The following is an 18,851-nucleotide window of genomic DNA, read 5'->3' as shown; positions in this document are numbered from 1 at the left end:
ATTAAGCTTTCTACAATATGAAGATTCCCATTAGTGTCTGAATTTCAGCTACTATGCAAAACTTTGTGTCACAGTCATATATGGCTCTTTCCATTTTCACAAAAACTTTCTCCTTTTTAATACCAGACTGATCTTTCCCCATATGACTAATTCAACATTTTGTTCCTGAGAAATCTTTGCTCAATGGGCTTCTCTCTTGTATTTCACTATTACTGAGCTGCTATAGAAAATGGAATTTCATTGTTTCTGCTGTAAGAAGCGTGAAGACCTACATGCAAAACACAAATGTAACTTTCAGCTGACATCTATCATTCTACACCACGAAAGTGTGTTATTTTCTGTGAGTACATCATACTGATTAATATATTAAGTTTATTTTTTCACATTTACATAAAAATGAAGTAATATCTGCAGTTTGACAGCTCACAAATATTACATTTATTGTGTCAAATAATGTCTTTTAAAAAGTTCATAGTTTTGATGCTGCTGTACTCCATTTGTATAGATCATCCCAAAACTCCATGCGTTCTTTGTTAAGACTATGCCTTATGCTGAGATCCTTATCAATGTTCAGGTAACATGGGTTTGTCAGGCTATATGGTGTCCACTTGACCTTTACATCAGCATCCAGGTGTGGTGTAGGGTCACTGAAAAACACAGAGGCAAAATAAAGATTAAGATAAAGTTAGAAGATATTAAAACAGCATTAGGCAGAATAAAGCAGATGGACATGTGTGATACAGTCTCAGCGAAATTCTTTCGTTTGCTGTTAAACACTGAAAACCAATTGTAATAATTTGCTCACAATATGGTCAAGAATATATACCTTCGACATAAAAAGAAGCTGAAAGAAGTGAAACGATCCTTCACAAATCTACTCACCAAATTGATCGAACAACTAAACAATGTTCCAACTGACTCTTGATCAACTTAACAAGCAACGGAACTTTGAAGATGATTGGACAATTCTGCTGTGGAGAACTTTGACGAGAACATCAATAACGATGAATTACACTGATATGACAAAAGTCATGGGATAGCAATATGCACATATAAAAAATGGCAGTACATCATGTGCACAAGGTATAATACAGCAGGGCATTGGTGGAGCTGTCATCTGTACTCAGGCGATTCATGTGAAAAGGTTTCTGATGTGATTATGGCTGCACAACAGGAATTAACAGACTCTGAACGTGGAATGATAGTTACAGCCAGACGCACGGGACATTCTATTTCAGAAATCGTTAGGGAATCCAATATTCTAAGATCCACAGCATCAAGAGTGTACTGAGAGTACCAAATTTCAGGCATTACCTCTCACAACAGATAATGCAGTGGCCGATGGTCTTCACTTAATGACTGAGAGCAGCAGCATTTGCATACAATTGTCAGTGCCAACAAACAAGCAAAACTGACTGAAATAACTGCAGAAATCAATGTGGGACTTATAACCAAAATACCCATTGGGACAGTAGAGTGAAATTTGGCATTAATTGGTTATTGTAGCAGTGGACCAACGCAAACGTCTGTGTTTACTGCACAACATCGTCTACCGTGGGTCTCATGGGTTCATGACCATATCGGCTGGACCCTGGCCAACTGCAAATCTGTGGCCTGGTCCCATGAGTTCCAATTTCAAATGGGAAGAGCTGGTGATAGGATTTAAGTGTGGTGCAGATCCCACCAAGCCATGGACCCAAGCTGTGCAAACTAGTGGTAGCTCCACAATGGTGTGGGTTGTGTTTATATAGAACAGACTGGTTCATCTGGTCTGAACCCATCATTGACTGGAAATGGTTATGTTTGCCTACTTGGAGGCCATTTGCAGCCATTTATGGACTTCATGCTCCAAAACATTGATGGAATGTTGATGGATGATAATGTGCCATTTCACCGGACCAAAATTGTTCACGATTGGTTTGAAGAACATTCTGGACAATTCGAGGGAATGATTTGGCTACCCAAATCATCTGGTATGAATCTCATTGAACATTTATGGGATATACCTGACAGGTCAGTTTGTGCACAAAATCCAGCACCAGCAACAATTCCGCAATTGTGGATGGCTATAGAGCAGCATGGCTCAGGATTTCTGCAGGCGGCTTCCAATGACTTGTTGAGTCCACATAGCGTCAAGTTACTACACTATGATGGGAAAAAGGAAGTCTGACATGATATCAGGAGGTATCCCATGACTTCTGTCACCTCAGTGCACATACTTCTATAAAGATCAAATGCTGCAAGTAACAAATAACCAAAGGACCACTGAACAGAACAGCTACAAAGTGCATTTGAATGTACTTCATCTGTGAATCCAGAGCAAGACTAGAAGCAGTAAGCTCATTAGAGTTCAGTATCAAGTCTCCATATAATGTCACTTTGGCAGGACATAAAGGCTAATAACTATTACAATTATAAGGCTACCTCAGTGCCTGAGAAGATGCAGCAAAAGTAGAAGACACCAGTAACCAGAGGCTACCCTGGCTTGGCATTGAGGGAACAGTTTGAAAAGGGTTGTTATATGAAGGGTAGAGGATCGTGGCAGTCAAGAGGCATAACTGAACTAGTAAGAGGAGTGTGACACACTTTATCTTGCCTATAGATACAGGAAAGTGCAGCTAGTGGAAGAATGGCAGAGAGAAAGCCTATGAGCTGAATAATTTCTTGGGCTTCTAACTGAAAATGGAGCTTCTGCTGGTGGAACTCGACTCAAAGCCCTGTGCTTTTATCAATAACAGGGGCAGCATCAAAATATTGCTGCAATCAGGCAACATGTCTCAAATGTGCTAGCAATCATGATGGTAAAGCACAAGGGCAAAGTGACGGTAGGCCAAATGTTGTAAATTGGCTGCTCTGCAAGACCTCACGCTGCACTAATTAGAAGCCAAAGAACAATATGAGACCAGATGCATTTAGATAGTACTGAAGTTGTCAAGAATACCAAGTGGAGGAGGAGATGCAGCAAGCTCCCGACAGCCATTGTGGCACAAGACAGAGGCAGGCAAGCAAGAGTCTGCCTTGACTCCAGCCAGACTGAACTATAGTTGGTCTCACACCACTGTTTATAGCTGATTATGAGTTCAAGGTACCACCCCAACCACCATGCCCACTATGCCTTGGATTATCTTATGTTTTCAGCATACACATTTTATCAGTGTTTCCCAGCTATTATAAATAGCCACATTAGTTGTAGTACAGGATTTGATTACAATTAGATGCAGTTAACTGATCACAGGGATGTTGCAGTTCATGAAGAAAATATTTGTAGTAAAGTTTGTATGTAATAGTAATAATCCATCAACAAAAACTGAAGATTAACTGTAATGACTATGCTCTAACCGATTTAATGCAAAGCAAAAGTCACAAAGTCACCCAAGATGAAAGTTCACCTGAAAACACAATAAAAATGGGGATATGCAAAGCAGTTGCTGTGTGCATTCAGGCCACAACGGCCAGACACATTAGCTGTGTGTGTGTGTGTGTGTTTGTTTTTATTTCAGAAGAAGGTTGAAAGGTTAAACACACAGCATTCTTGTTGTGCCTGTCTGTGAATCAACATTGCCTCTATATGGTGAGGCAATTATATTGTTAACATGAAAACTGTAATTCTAAATGCTGCATAAGATGTAGTCAGCTTTGACGGCAAACTGCAAATGTGAAGGTGAGTAGTCACTGATTTGCTGGAGGACCTGTGTCTGCTGGTTCACAAGTGCATTGGACACAGCAGACAGTACCTTCTGATTTGCCCAGGCTGGCACAGCCCTGAAAAATGTATCTGAATGAATTACTTTGTTTTCCAAAAATATGAAATGTAAAGAACTATGAGTATAGTTTCCCATGGGAAAAACATCATCATCTGCAAGCTGCCATAAAGTATGTGGAGAACACTAAATACTACACCAAACTCATTTTTTTCCACTTTATATTTCACTCAGGAATGGCATGTAGGGAGAAAGATTGTTAGTATTCCTCTGTATAAGCCCAAATCTCTCTAATTTTACCATTATGGTTATTATGCAAGGTATCATTTGAGGAAGTAAAATGTTTGTCATCTTGTTTTGGAATGTGGGTTTTCAGAATTTTCTGAGTACGGCTCTCTGCAATGCACAATTCACTTCTTGTAATGTCTCTGCCTGCAATTTTTTGAGTATTTCTGTGGAACTGTCATGAAGACTAACTGAAACTTTGACAAAGCACATAGCTCGTCTTTGAATGTTCTCTCTGTTCTGTGCTTATTCAACTTAGTAAAAGTTCCTGCATATTCAATGATACTTCATAATTGTATGAATAAATGTTTTGTGAGTGACCTCTTCCGTATATGAATTACGTTTTTCAAGGACCCTATCAATAAATTGTAGTCTGTCCTTCCCACAGCTAGATTTGTGTGGTCATTTTGCCTTAATCTGTTCCACACATATATTCCTCGATACTTGATAGTTGTAGCTGATTCCAGTGGCTGATCAGTGATCGTGTAATCGAAAGGAAATTGGATGTTTCCATCTGTTAATGCGCATTACATCATACTTGTTTATTTGAAAAGTTAAACATCAATTTTAACAGCACATTTTGGTCATCTTAAAGTGTGTACGGATTTTATAACAATTTTCTAATGATGGCATCTCCTAGCAAAAAACTGTAATCTGTAAACAGTTTCAAGAGCTACAGATATTATTGTCCTGTTATATCACATTATGTATACAGGACATTACTTTCATTCCTGACGATGCCTTTTCATTCTGCATACCTCTTTGGGTATTCTGTATGCATTTAGTTTATTTACTAAATGACGGTACGAGACTGCCTCAAAGGCTACTTGGATTACAAGAAACATGGATCAACCGGCACTTCGTTATTAGCAGCCTTTCGGAACTCATGAATGAAAAAAGTAAGTTGGGTTTCAAAGGGCCTTTACTTGGGGAAGCCATGTTCATTCCTACAGGAGAGTTGTTCTGTTTCTAGTAAAGTCATAATAAGTGAGGGAAAAACAAGTTGTCTTCCATAATTCTACAATTTTCTGATGTCAGAGTTATAAGTCGATATTTTTTAAGTGCATTTGTCCTATGACCATCCTGAAAGGATAGAACAACCTACAATTTTTCCCAGTCACTTAGCAAGCTACACTATTCCAGAGATCTGTCAAAGTAGTGACAGAGATGGGGTCAGTTCTTCCACATATTTCACAAACAATGCACTGAGTAAGCCAACAGGTCCAGTAGTCTTAAACTAGATACCACAAGCGGATTTTCAGTTCTTCTCTCACATATTTGTATTCAGAATGGTTGAACTTTCAAACTGTATTTTGAGCTTCCTTGGTGAAGCAATTTTAGAAGTCAGAATTTAGTATTTAAGCTCAGAGTTCGTCACCCTCCATTTCAATGCTGTCATAATCAACAAGAATCCAGAGAGATGGATGTTTTGTAGACTAATTTTATGTGGGATCAAAACTTTTTAGGTTTTTTGACACATTGGCTTTTGAATTTATTGGACAACTTTGCAAACCATCAACATGTTGATAAAATAACAAACTGCAACTATATACCACACTTAGTAACTAATTATACTTAAGTATCATACCAATCTAGTACAGATGGTAATCTGTAACAACCAATTAAGAAGAGAGTTACCAATTCTTGAACATGAGCTCAGGTTCGTTCTCTCTCTCTCTCTCTCTCTCTCTCTCTCTCTCTCTCTCTCACCCCCCCCCCCCTCTCCTATCTATCAATCTATCTCTATCTGTGCTTTTCCATTTACCAGCTTCATCAGGCCATTCAACTTAAAAGTTCTATAACCTACTTTGAAGTATCTGAACTTACAAGTGGATGATCCTATTCTGGTTTATCATTGCAATTATGAGATCACCAGAAAGAAAACCACCTTCTTAATAACATATAGTATCTCCACAGCCCTCAATGATATATAAGATTTGCGATGGCATGGAGTACACGGTTCTGAATGCTACAGACATTGTATCCAACTATTTCTGCCACAGCAAACTACTCACGTCGGGCAGATCACGTGTATAACAACCCTGTGACATTTTGTGATCAAAAGTGGTATGTAACATTGTTGTGTGAGGTGTGCACTCTGTGCGATCTCGCCATGCAGTCTGCTGGTGACTCACGCCTATATAAATGTGGAGCAGCACAGACTGACTCACTCTACGTTTTTCCAGTTTGTATTGCTCACATCAATTGTTCTGTGTCCTGTTATCTGTGGGGTCACAAGAGGTTTATTTCCATTATTGCTCAGAGGTTTACAAATAAAGCCATATGTGTTACTTGGATTGGTTGTGTGTGTTAGTTGGTCACTACAAAGTTGGTGACGAGTTTGGAACGGTTTCTGTGTGCAGTTTCATCAGGTTTAGTCATTATGGACACCATGCTACCAGCCCCCCTGACTGAACAGCTAACTTCAACAGTGACCACTTTGTTGGCTTCCATTAAAAGACAGGGTACATTTTCACTGGTCCGTCCACTCACTTTTCCTCGTTATGATGATCCAGCCAAGGATTAGGAAGCTTTTGAAAAATGACTAGGGCAGCATATTTTGGCTTCTGGTGTGACAGAGTCTAATTTCTGCAAAGCCTTCTTGCTCTTGTGAATTCCACCTGAAGCATATCAATTACGATGTCAGCTAGCCACTTTACAAGAACCACATGTGCTGTCTTTGTCCCACTATCTTCACAAATTAATGGTATTCATTGTCAACTATCTTTGCAAATGAAAACATGTCATAGCAGCACAGGCTGAATTCATACAATGCTGCAAGAAACCAAACCATTCATACAGGGCCCAAGCAGCTAAACTTCACAGCCTTAGCCATAAGTGTCAATTCGTTATTGATACCCATAGTGATTCATCCACAGATGCAACGGTGTGCAACACAATTGTCTGTTTAGCTCTGGACAAGGGATTGCATATAATAATTCCAATCCCAAAGAAAACAGGTGTTGACAGATGTGAAAATTACCGAACTATCAGTTTAATAAGTCACAGCTGCAAAATACTAACGCGAATTCTTTACAGACGAATGGAAAAACTGGTAGAAGCGAACCTCGGGGAAGATCAGTTTGGATTCAGTAGAAATGTTGGAACACATGAGGCAATACAAACCTTACGACGTATCTTAGAAGAAAGATTAAGAAAAGGCAAACCTATGTTCCTAGCATTTGTAGACTTAGAGAAAGCTTTTGACAACGTTAACTGGAATACTCTCTTTCAAATTCTGAAGGTGGCAGGGGTAAAATACAGGGAGCGAAAGGCTATTTACAATTTGTACAGAAACCAGATGGCAGTTATAAGAGTCGAGGGGCATGAAAGGGAAGCAGTGGTTGGGAAAGGAGTGAGACAGGGTTGTAGCCTCTCCCCGATGTTATTCAATCTGTATATTCAGCAAGCAGTAAAGGAAACAAAAGAAAAATTCGGAGTAGGTATTAAAATTCATGGAGAAGAAGTAAAAACTTTGAGGTTCGCTGATGACATTGTAATTCTGTCGGAGACAGCAAAGGACTTGGAAGAGCAGTTGAACGGAATGGACAGTGTCTTGAAAGGAGGATATAAGATGAACATCAACAAAAGCAAAACGAGGATAATGGAATGTAGTCAAATTAAATCGGGTGATGCTGAGGGGATTAGATTAGGAAATGAGACACTTAAAGTAGTAAAGGAGTTTTGCTATTTAGGGAGTAAAATAACTGATGATGGTCGAAGTAGAGAGGATATAAAATGTAGACTGGCAATGGAAAGGAAATCGTTTCTGAAGAAGAGAAATTTGTTAACATCCAGTGCAGATTTAAGTGTCAGGAAGTCGTTTCTGAAAGTATTTGTATGGAGTGTAGCCATGTATGGAAGTGAAACATGGACGAGAAATAGTTTGGACAAGAAGAGAATAGAAGCTTTCGAAATGTGGTGCTACAGAAGAATGCTGAAGATAAGGTGGGTAGATCACGTAACTAATGAGGAGGTATTGAATAGGATTGGGGAGAAGAGAATTTTGTGGCACAACTTGACTAGAAGAAGAGATCGGTTGGTAGGACATGTTTTGAGGCATCAAGAGATCACAAATTTAGCATTGGAGGGCAGCGTGGAGGGTAAAAATCGTAGAGGGAGACCAAGAGATGAATACACTAAGCAGATTCAGAAGGATGTAGGTTGCAGTAGGTACTGGGAGATGAAGAAGCTTGCACAGGACAGAGTAGCATGGAGAGCTGCATCAAACCAGTCTCAGGACTGAAGACCACAACAACAACAACAACAAGGGATTGCACCAGAAGGCTTTACTCTGTGACAAACTTCCATTGGCAGAAGTTTTGCAAATAGCACAATCTTTTGAAGTCTCTAAGGTAGCAGGTGACCACATTGAAGCACATGGCAATGTGGCAGTAGTATCACAAAATTTCCCACTATGATGACAGATAGCTCATACAGGAAGTGGCAGTGGGGACGGTAAACACGCAGGCCAAGCATTGAGTAAACCAAGGCCAGCCCAAGCAACCGCAACTGATTGAGTGCCAGTGACAGCATCAGCATTCTCTTCCAGCATGAAAGTTCGGTGTGCCCTAAGCGCTTGGTTACTTGTAATGCTTGCCAGATGAAAGATCACATCGCCTTTGCATCATTTGCTGAAGATTGCTCAGGATATGGACATGGATGTAAACTGTGCGACTCCAATGCTTGTGACTTCTCCCAAGTTGTTTATTGCGTTAAGTGTTTTTCACCATGTGCTCTGGCTACAGGACGATTCAGGTGCTGCAGCGACATTATCAAATTCTCAAACCTGTGCAAGTTTACACTCCCGCTGTTGACACTGCTCACGTGGAAGCTGGTCAGTTATAACAAACAGAACACTGCGCTGCTGGGACGATTTAAGGAACCTGCCTCTGACATGTCAGTGGTTTGTTTCATTACATTTTTGGCGTTTGCTGATACCAGTGTTGAGAACTTGTTAGTGATGGATTTCACCAATACAGTTCACATTGTGTCCACTCAGGTACCAGATTCTCAATTGGAAATATTTTGTTTGGACTTCTTTTTGGAAGGTAGAGGGTGTGCTGTGAATTTATCTGTTCATATTTCTTTGAAATCCAAGGCTTGGGCTAATTTTAGTCGTGCACTTCCTAGTCACATCGCCCCGAAAGATCAAGCGAAAGCACAATTGGACAGACTTCAATCTCTAGGGGTTGTGCAACCCATTATGGGTAGTGAATGGTCGTCTGCGCTAGTTGTAGTTCAGAAGCCATCAGGAGAAACTTCACCTCTGTGGCGACTTCAGTACTACTGTTAATGTGCAGTTTATTGTGGATATGTATCTTATTCCACACTAGGAGGAACTGTTGGCAAAAATATCGAATGGCCACTACTTTTCTGAAAACGATTTGTCTGAAGTGTATCTGTAGGTTTCTGTGGACGAAGAGTCTTGGTGAGTTCTGGTTTTGAATATTCCTTTTTTGTCTCTGTCAGTATTTGCTTCTTCCTTTTGGTCTGGGTAGTGCTCCTGCTATTTTCCAAATTGGTTAGAGCAGTTGACTAGGTCTGTTCTGAGTGGCATTAATTATCTGGATGACATTATTGTCACAGGCTCGTCCATAGTCAATCTCTTGAAAAATTTGTGCACTTTGTTTTCTGTCTTACAGTCCACAGACAGACGATGTAACCTTGTAAAATCTCCAGTTTTTTTTTTCAGTTTTATAGTGTTCATTTGAGGTTTGAGGTCTTGCAGGATGGAGTTTGTGCTATGCCAGATGACATCTTTGCCCTTTGTTCAAGACAAAACTTCAGGCCTTTCTAGGGATGATAAATTCCCGCTGAGGGGGGTGGGGTGGGGTGGAGGGGGGTGGGGGGGGGGGGGCCATTAGCCCACCTACTGCATGCCCTGTTACCCAAGAATTAACTTTTTGCTGGAGCCCAGATTGTAAATATGCTTTTCAAATGTTGAAGTCCAAATTCCTCTCAGCCCCTTGTTCAGCTATGTTCTCTCGAAACTAGCACATAGTTTTGGAGACTGATGCCTCACAGTATGGCCTTGGCGTGGTCTTTGGGCACCGATGACTCTGGACAACCTGTTGCTTTCATCTCCATATCTCTCAATCCAACCCAGCAGCGTTACTCTCAGATGGAAAATAAGGTTCTTACCCAGGTGAAGTCCGTGGTTCCCATACTGGGACCTCAGGGTACGTTACATTTACGTACTGTATCTTCTTTCCGTTTCATAATCCACTTCGAAATAGCATCAAAAGCTAGCTCCAAGACAAAGTCTATTGGTAGCTTATTTATCCTCCAACTTCACATTTCCTCACAGTTTACAACTACAAATTGTACTGAAAGACGCGTTTTGGCGAGATCTTTAATTTGGTGTATGTTAGTATCACTGCATGCTTATAGTTTTTGGTATTATCATTTCTAAACTTCAGACATTTCATATTTTGTGCACTCAAACCACAGTGTTTATGTGTTTGCATGATGAAACAGTGATGTTTCCATGACGTCATGGATCTTGTGCTGTGATCGGCTGACATGAGCAAACGCCATGGAAATGTACAGACCATATCTGTTGTATTTACACTTTTGTATTATAAAAATATGCATTTTAAGTGATATAGCGCACACAACCACTCCGCTGTATTGTACATTTCTCTCTTGAAATTTGCTTGTACATCCTTGTCTGCATTTACACTATTTTTGTTCTTGATTCATGTTTACATCAGGTCTGGATGCACAAAGTTCCTTCATTTTCATCCTAACTGTATGTTCCAAAATTTTATGTGATAAATTCTACACTGAATTCATATTGTTTTGATAAATACCATACTGAATTAATATTGTTTTGTTTTCGAACACGTTGTGTACTGCTGTTATTTGCAAGAAAGCAAAACTTGCTAAACTTGTGCGTAACACACTTACAAAAATAAACCTACTAATAACACATGTTACCTGCATTCAGCAAGCAAGGAAACAAAGTAACAGGATGTATTTGTGTTTGGGGCATATTTCACACACTTTTTCCTCTAACTCGTGAAACTCTCACCAGGTGGTGCAACTTATGTTACTGTACTGTAGTGTACTCTGGTGAGACATTTGCAAACTAATTCCATCAGTGGATATAGTAGCCAATGACAGACACAGAAAACTACATAAAACACTATCCAAACAATAATACTAAACATGGACTAAAGACACACTAAGCATAATAGAAATATTACAGATACAGGGATTTGATAGCGAAGTTTCAGAAACTCTGTTCATTCTGTTTTGATGAAAGCACTGGAACATGAAAATTGTGTGCATGTTGGTAGGACACCCTTAGGCTGATACACCAGAGCCTTCGGGACACCCATAATGGCTGTACTCTGAGAAAGTGACGTCCCCATACCTCTGCTACATACACCTAAGTGGGATTTCAAGGTGCAGCCTTAAGACTAGCTACTACCCGTTCAAAAAACATTATGTGACACCACGTTTAAAAAAAAAACCCAACACACTGACTGGCATTATTTAAATCTGTGTGGGAAATTGGCAAAATTCTGTAATGCATTACTGAGAAATTTGTTTTAACATATATTGTGGGTGGCTCTGCCTCAGAGCTTTTAATTACCAGCCAAGCCTGCTCTTACCATAATCTATGTTTTCTGGAAATGTCACTTTTTTGTATGGCTGGAGGTTTCATCTCATTATTGACCATAAACTCTTGATTTTCTTGTTTAATCCTGACACTTTCTTGCCTGACAAGGCAGCACACTGCCTACAACGCTGGGTGCTGTTCTTGTCTCACTACAATTATGAAATCCATTTTCAACCTATGTGTAAACGTGCCAATGTGGGCACCTTGCCTTGTCCTCCTGTGGGTCCTGAACCCAACTCCGATCATGAAGAATTGCGTTGCTTCCATCTTCATACTGAAATGCAGGCCACAGTCAAGGGTTTCCCAATTACGAGCTTGCACATAGCAGCTGCTGTTGCCTCTGACCTGATCTTCACAAGGTGATTCGGACTGTTCAACAGCGCTGGCACATAAACCACTATGTTAGGCTTCAGACCCCTTATGCAACTATTTTTCCTTACAGTATCACTTCTCTATTTTTGACAGTGTTTTGCTGCTGTATATGGAAGACCTCTCTCCAGAGTAGTCACTCCTGCTGCATTACGACGAGAGATTCTATGCCTTCTCCACCTTGGGCATTAGGCAGTCTTACACACTAAACTGTTAATTAGGAGACAAGTTTTTTGGGCAGGGAATGATGGTGAAATTGTCTGTCTTGTCATGTCTTGTGAGCAGCATGCCCAACAACAGGCAGCTCCTGCAGCATCCTTGTACCCCTGGCCCACTCCGTACCAGCCATGGGAACATACTCGTGTCAACTTTGCAGGTCCCTTATTAAATTCCTACTGTGTCTTGGCTGTGGATGCATTTTCCCAGTTTCCTTACATTCTCTGGTGTGTGTTTATGTAGGCTGAGGTCACAATTTGTAGACTTTTGAGAGTGTCCCCCCCCCCCTCTATTGAGGGGTTGTCTTGAACTTTAGTTTCCGATTGTGGGGCTCAGTTCAATTCTCACAACTTTCAATTGTTTGGTTCCCGTCACAGCATTGGTCATGTCACGTCACCACCATTCTACCCTCAATCAAATGGCAAGGTAGAATAACTAGTGCATACATTCAAGTCCCAAATGAAAAAAGTTTGCTGTGGATTTCTCACTGGACTATGCCTGTTTTTGTTTTCTGAGCACCTATCACTTCACGCCTATGGGGAATCAGAACCCAGAAGAGTTGTTTCCCAGCCAGCAGCCACGCATGGTCCTCCACCTTCTGCAGCCTGCATTACGCCTTCTGCAGTCGGGTTCATCAAGCTGCTTCACACCAGGATCATCAGTGTGGGTGGTGGTGGTGGTGGTGGTGGTGGTGGTGGTGGTGGTGGTGGTGGCGGCGGTTAGTGTTTAACGTCCCGTCGACAACGAGGTCGTTAGAGACGGAGCGCAAGCTCGGGTTAGGGAAGGATTGGGAAGGAAATCGGCCTTGCCCTTTCAAAGGAACCATCCCGCATCAGTGTGGGCATGAGGGTTTGGTTGCTGGCCCAAGTGGATACCAGTCACTATTTTCTGCTGCCAGGCACACCGTCTTTGTGACATATATACGGCTGACAGGGTGATCATGTGCCAATCTGGTCAGTTGCGTGTCAGTTTGTTGCCAAAGTTGAGGTTCGCAGGTGCAGCCCCCCTCCACAGCCTATCCTGTCTTCCTGTGCCTTGAGAACATCGTCACCTGCTGTGGAGGCGGCCCCATCTCATTGGCTGCCTCCTCCATGCGCGGCGCCCTGGGGTTACAGCTTCCTGGCGCCAGGCATCAGTCCACCTTTGGCCTCGAGTCCGTCGCTGCAGTCTGTTGTTACAGTCGAGCCACCTCCTTCAGCCCCATAGCCATCATCATCTCAATCATCATGGTCGGTGGATCCAGCCCTGTCTCCCTCTCACTGGGACCTGCTTGCTGATGACGATGCAGAGATGGTGATGACACCCTCCTCTCTGGTGCTGTCTAGAGGCACCACGTGGGCCTATCACCCTCAGGCGTGCCTGTGCGGTCCGGCCCTATGCCCTGGTGCCTGATAAGCACATCGCTCCACTGCTGCCACCTGATGGATGTCTCTCCCTTTGGGTTGCCAGTGTCTCCTTTGTTGCCTGGACACCCACTTCGCACAATGGAGAGGTGTGTTGTATCTTGCTACTAGTGTGTGCGAGTGTGAGTATGAGCATGAGTGTGCTGAATAAGGTGTCGCCAAGCACACATGCTCGAATTGGCCACAAACTGCATCAGCATGGGCTGGCCACTGAGGCTTCTTGTGAGAGGCGTGCGCGAGGCATGGTCTCTGCCATGCCATCTGCTGGCAACTCGTGCCTATATATGTGCGGAGAGTGCTGTGTGACTCTCTCTATGTTCTTCCAGTTTGTACCACTCATGTCAGTTGTCCTGCATCTTGTTACGTGTGGAATCACTAGAGGTTCAGAGGTTTACAAGTATGGCCATATTTGTGTTTCTTGGATTGGTTACTTGTATTACTTGATTACTTCACATTCTGTTTCAGTGTATGTCACCTCAATCAAAGGACTACTTCCAGCTCACTAGAGTAGCCTTATTCAGAGTGTATACCTAGACAAGGAAAAAAAATTCCCAGATTATTCCCAGTTAAAAATACACTTTCTCCCGGATGAAAACACACTTTTTCTGTGGTATTAAGTGATGGTATACTTTCCCTTGGAACTGTAAAACTTATCAATCCTTTGAATGACTATGTTTTTCCGGCACTTTAGAAAACAAAACTCAGGGAAGAAAACTCCTTTTGGAAAGATTTTTGATGTGCAGCAACATGTAGGCTGCATATTTTCGTATTACGAAAATGTAAATTCGAATTCCACAAAACACCGCATGTTACTTTCCGAATCATTCTAATCGAGATTGCGATGCATTTTTGTAAGCCAGTCATAGCTCATGTCACGAGATCCCGCCAGCAGATGACAGTGGATATTCAGACCACAGGACACGTGATGTAGTCACAGCTAATAGCAACACCAATGTTAAGTAGCTCGGATACACAAACAGGAAAAGTTAATGTTTTAAATTAATGTACATAGTGTTGCTACAAGAAAAGCAAAGCTTTCACATATAACATTGGTCTCTAAGGTTAATAAACCGCAAGAGAAGCTAAGCTTTCACATATAATGTTGATATTTTTTGCGGGTGTTACACTTTAAGATATATCACACAAATGTGCCAGTAACTCATGACTGGACTGATGAACGGCCATGGGAACTTCAAAAAACACCTACACACAATGGGTATAATAGAAGAGGATCCTAAATGTAGGATATGTGATGAGGGTGAAGAAACTGCATCACACCTAATCTTTGAATGCATGGCACTGGAGAGTAAAAGATACAGAATCTTCAGGACAACTAGACCTGAAGAAATTGTGTCTAACAAAAAACTGGTAGAGGGACTCCTTGCACTATTTAAGGGCACTGGTTGGCTTTACTAGATATACAGGGAGCGATACCACACAATAAACTTAGTTTTGGTGCGGGCAGTGGCGGGTTAGACCGAAGCTGTTTTAGCTCTCCTGTTAAAATCAATCAATCAATAAATCAACCAATGTGCCAGTAAAATGTGACTTGTCCTCAAAGTTTTCCACAAATAAATTAGCTACAGCAGAGGACATTGTAATTCTGTCAGAGACAGCAAAGGACTTCGAAGGGCAGTTGAACAGAATGGACAGTGTCTTGAAAGGAGGATATAAGATGAACATCAACAAAAGCAAACCGAGGATAAAGGAATGTAGTTGAATTAAGTTGGGTGATTTTGAGGGAATTAGATTAGGAAATGAGACACTTAAAGTAGTAAATCAGTTTTGCTATTTGGGGAGCAAAATAACTGATGATGGTCGAAGTAGAGAGGATATAAAATGTAGACTGGCAATGGCAAGGAAAGCGTTTCTGAAGAAGAGAAATTTGTTAACATAGAGTACAGATTTAATTGTCAGGAAGTCGTTTCTGAAAGTATTTGTATGGAGTGTAGCCATGTATGGAAGTGAAACATGGACGATAAATAGTTTAGACAAGAAGAGAATACAAGCTTTCAAAATGTGGTGCTACAGAAGAATGCTGAAGATTAGATGGGTAGATCACATAACTAATGATGAGGTACCGAATAGAATTGAGGAGAAGAGGAGTTTGTGGCACAACTTGACTAGAAGAAGGGATCGGTTGGTAGGACATGTTCTGAGGCATCAACGGATCATCAATTTAGTACTGGAGGGCAGCGTGGAGGGTAAAAATCGTAGAGGGAGACCAAGAGATGAATACACTAAGCAGATTCAGAAGGATGTAGGCTGCAGTAGGTACTGGGAGACGAAGAAGCTTGCACAGGATTGAGTAGCATGGAGAGCTGCATCAAACCAGTCTCAGGACTGAAGACCACAACAACAATAACAGCAAAGGAGAGAGAGCTTCCCATAGCACTAAACCAATTAGCTCATAATAACGACATGAATGATCTTCTGGGCTCGAAATATTTCTAAATGGCTCGAAATCAAACGTTCTTTGATTTAAGAAATTCATGGTACATTCTCGCACATAGTTCAACTTGCGTAAAAGGAAATTTACTTTGAAAGTAATGCTTTTCAAACCACCATTCGCAATATTTCCCTCAAGAGCACATTTGAATGTCCAGATTCCCAATGAAGTAGGCCTTGACCTGATATTAAGCTTTTCAGTTGGGTTTCGGGATGTACTGTATTAACTCATTTTTTATTGTTTATTATGGCATAATGCCATATGTGCTAGAAGATGAAAATGTGCAATTGAAAGGCAGCGAGCAGTTGAAATTAGCCAATAGTGTGGAACTAAACACTTTGTTTCAAACACATTGACTGCCTCAGTGAAAAAAAAAATTATTTAGCAAACCGACAAAAATAACTTCATTGTTCTACAAGGCATGGCTGTCAGAAAAGTGGAAATATAATAAAATCTGAAAGTAATAACGTATATTAGCCTTCCATAATTATGTGAACATATTTCAATTCGCTTGATAGATCCTGGTCACAGAAATTCATTTTGTTTTCATTTGACATGAGAACAGTAAACGAAGAGGAAACAGCAAAATCACTAAATGTAAACACGGGTCATGTGGAGACTACACCCTTCCCCACCATAACTCACACTGCTCTGCGCATCAGCTTCGGATCTACGATATTTCCGAACCAGGGCAATAGTAAGAGAGATGGTATTACAGATACAAATTTGGGCATACATTTGCAATTTACAATACAAGAAATGTTAAACACTGTATGCATATGTTGCTGAACTTAGTCTTTTGCATAGGTCCAGGATGTGGTTTGACCAATTCAGTTTGCTATCAATCTGCAAGCCTAGGTGTTTTGAGGAATCTACCCCGGTTATTGTCTGCTCACCTATTTTTACTACTATTTCCTCATCTTTGGATGTTGTGTGGAAATGAATGTAGTTTGTTTTACAGTAATTTAAAGAAAGACCATTAATGTCAAACCAGTTCATCGTTTCATTTGAAACCTTATTTGCTGTTACCTCAAGTTTATCTACTGAATTATCAATAAATAGTGTAGTGTCATCAGCAAAAATGGTGAATCTACAATATTCCGTACAGAGAGGGAGATCATTTATAAATATAATAAAAAGTAGGGGGCCCAGAACTGAGCCCTGCGGCACTCCACATGTGATGGTGCCCTATTCTGAAGATAATGAGACACTATCTTGACTATCTACTACAACTTTTTGTTTCCTGTTTGACAGATATGAGTCAAGCCATTTCCCTGCTGTACCACTTATACCGAGATGTGCAGCTTTTTGTAAAATAATTTGATGATTTACACAGTCAAATGTTTTTGTTAGGTCCAAAATATGCCAATCACTTTCAGTTTTTTGTTGATAGATTCCAAGAGTTTGCCAGTAAATGCAAATATTGCATCTTCTGTTGACAAACCTTTCTGAAATTCAAACTGACTTTTGCTGAAGATATTGTGTTCACTGAGTTGCTTAACTATCCTGGGATGCATTAGTTTCTCTAAAAGCTTTGAAAAGCTTGTCAGTAGTGATATTGGCCTATAGTTAGCAGTATCCGTCTCATCCCCCTTCTTATACAGCGGTTTTACAACTGCATTAATACGAATAGTACCCAAGGCTAGGGTGGTTTCTCGATCTGACTAGATCTGTCTTGTCACTGTCTGCCAGTTAAAACAAAATAGGCCTTTCTAACACTGCAGAAATTGTAACACACACCAAATAAATGTGACTCTTTTGGCACAAATGGTCATTTTTATAATACGACAGAATATAATTCACGAAGGCCAACATAAAATGCCTATTAGGCCTACTACAAGCAAAAAGCTGTATGTTAGAAAATAGTTTCACATTTCATTCATATGCTCAAGTTTCTCGAGTATGAGATAGAAATGTAGTAGTTTGAGATTTTTATATAAATTTGGAATCTTCATATTCTTTCCTAATTTGTGTAGTGTCCCCGTTTCTTCTCCTTCCTCTCTCTAACAAGCAATCTTGTCATGACTAATTCTGGAACTATTCCTGCCTTTGTCAAAACTAATTCGCCGGGTAACTGCACTAACCCTGCCAGAATCACCAGTTTACTTATACCTGATTATTCTCCAGTTAGGCGTTGTTATGTTTGTACAAACCATTTTCCGCGCTACTTCCAGAATAGAAATTAAGTGGCTGCTAGACGGGGACTGTACAACTGGACCTTACTAGTGTACCGATCTGGCCAAAAAATTTCTGACAAAATTTCATTTTCCTTGATACACCAAGAAGATAATACGTAATCTTTCTTACCTGTTGGTCATTTATTTCCATTATGGTAGTCTGAATCTATGGATTTCTCTAGTAATTATAACAACCTTAATCACTCACAAACCCAATCAACAACATAATCAGACAGCGATTGACAGTCCCCTTTTGCCTGCAGGAAAGTTTATTTCTACATGCGATGAGGATTACACTGATGGAGACATCACGTACACTATGCACACATCCAAAAATCAACTTATTATTATTATTATTTTTTTTTTTACTATTGGACCAAACTGCTGATGTCATTGGTCCCTAGGCTTACACACTACTTAATCTAACTTAAACTAGCCTACGCTAAGGACAACACACACACCCATACTTGAGGGAGGAGCCGCGTGAACAGTGACAAGTCGCCCTGGACCGCACGGCTACCCTGCACGGCTTATGATTCATTCAGAAATCAACTTACAGAGTGTGTTCAAAAACCAACAAAAGATGCGCATCAAAATCATATGAGTAAATGATAGACCAAC

General features: G+C 40.7%; 1 protein-coding gene across 2 annotated transcripts in view; it reads right to left on the bottom strand.

The window, feature by feature from the left end:
* Window positions 1–355: 355 nt before the first annotated feature.
* The window catches only part of LOC124592299 (juvenile hormone esterase-like), a 106,008-nt gene continuing 87,512 nt past the window's right edge, over window positions 356–18,851 (bottom strand). For both annotated transcript variants that reach the window (XM_047131822.1, XM_047131823.1), the window contains exon 12: window positions 356–647. In XM_047131822.1, the coding sequence (XP_046987778.1) occupies window positions 470–647 (178 nt within the window). In that variant the 3' untranslated portion in view covers window positions 356–469. The remainder of the gene's footprint in view (window positions 648–18,851) is intronic.

This window comes from Schistocerca americana, chromosome 2, assembly GCF_021461395.2.
Source record: "Schistocerca americana isolate TAMUIC-IGC-003095 chromosome 2, iqSchAmer2.1, whole genome shotgun sequence".
NCBI classification, from domain to species: domain Eukaryota; kingdom Metazoa; phylum Arthropoda; class Insecta; order Orthoptera; family Acrididae; genus Schistocerca; species Schistocerca americana.
The sequence above is the reverse complement of the archived record's forward strand: the minus strand, read 5'-3'. Positions and strand labels throughout refer to the sequence as shown.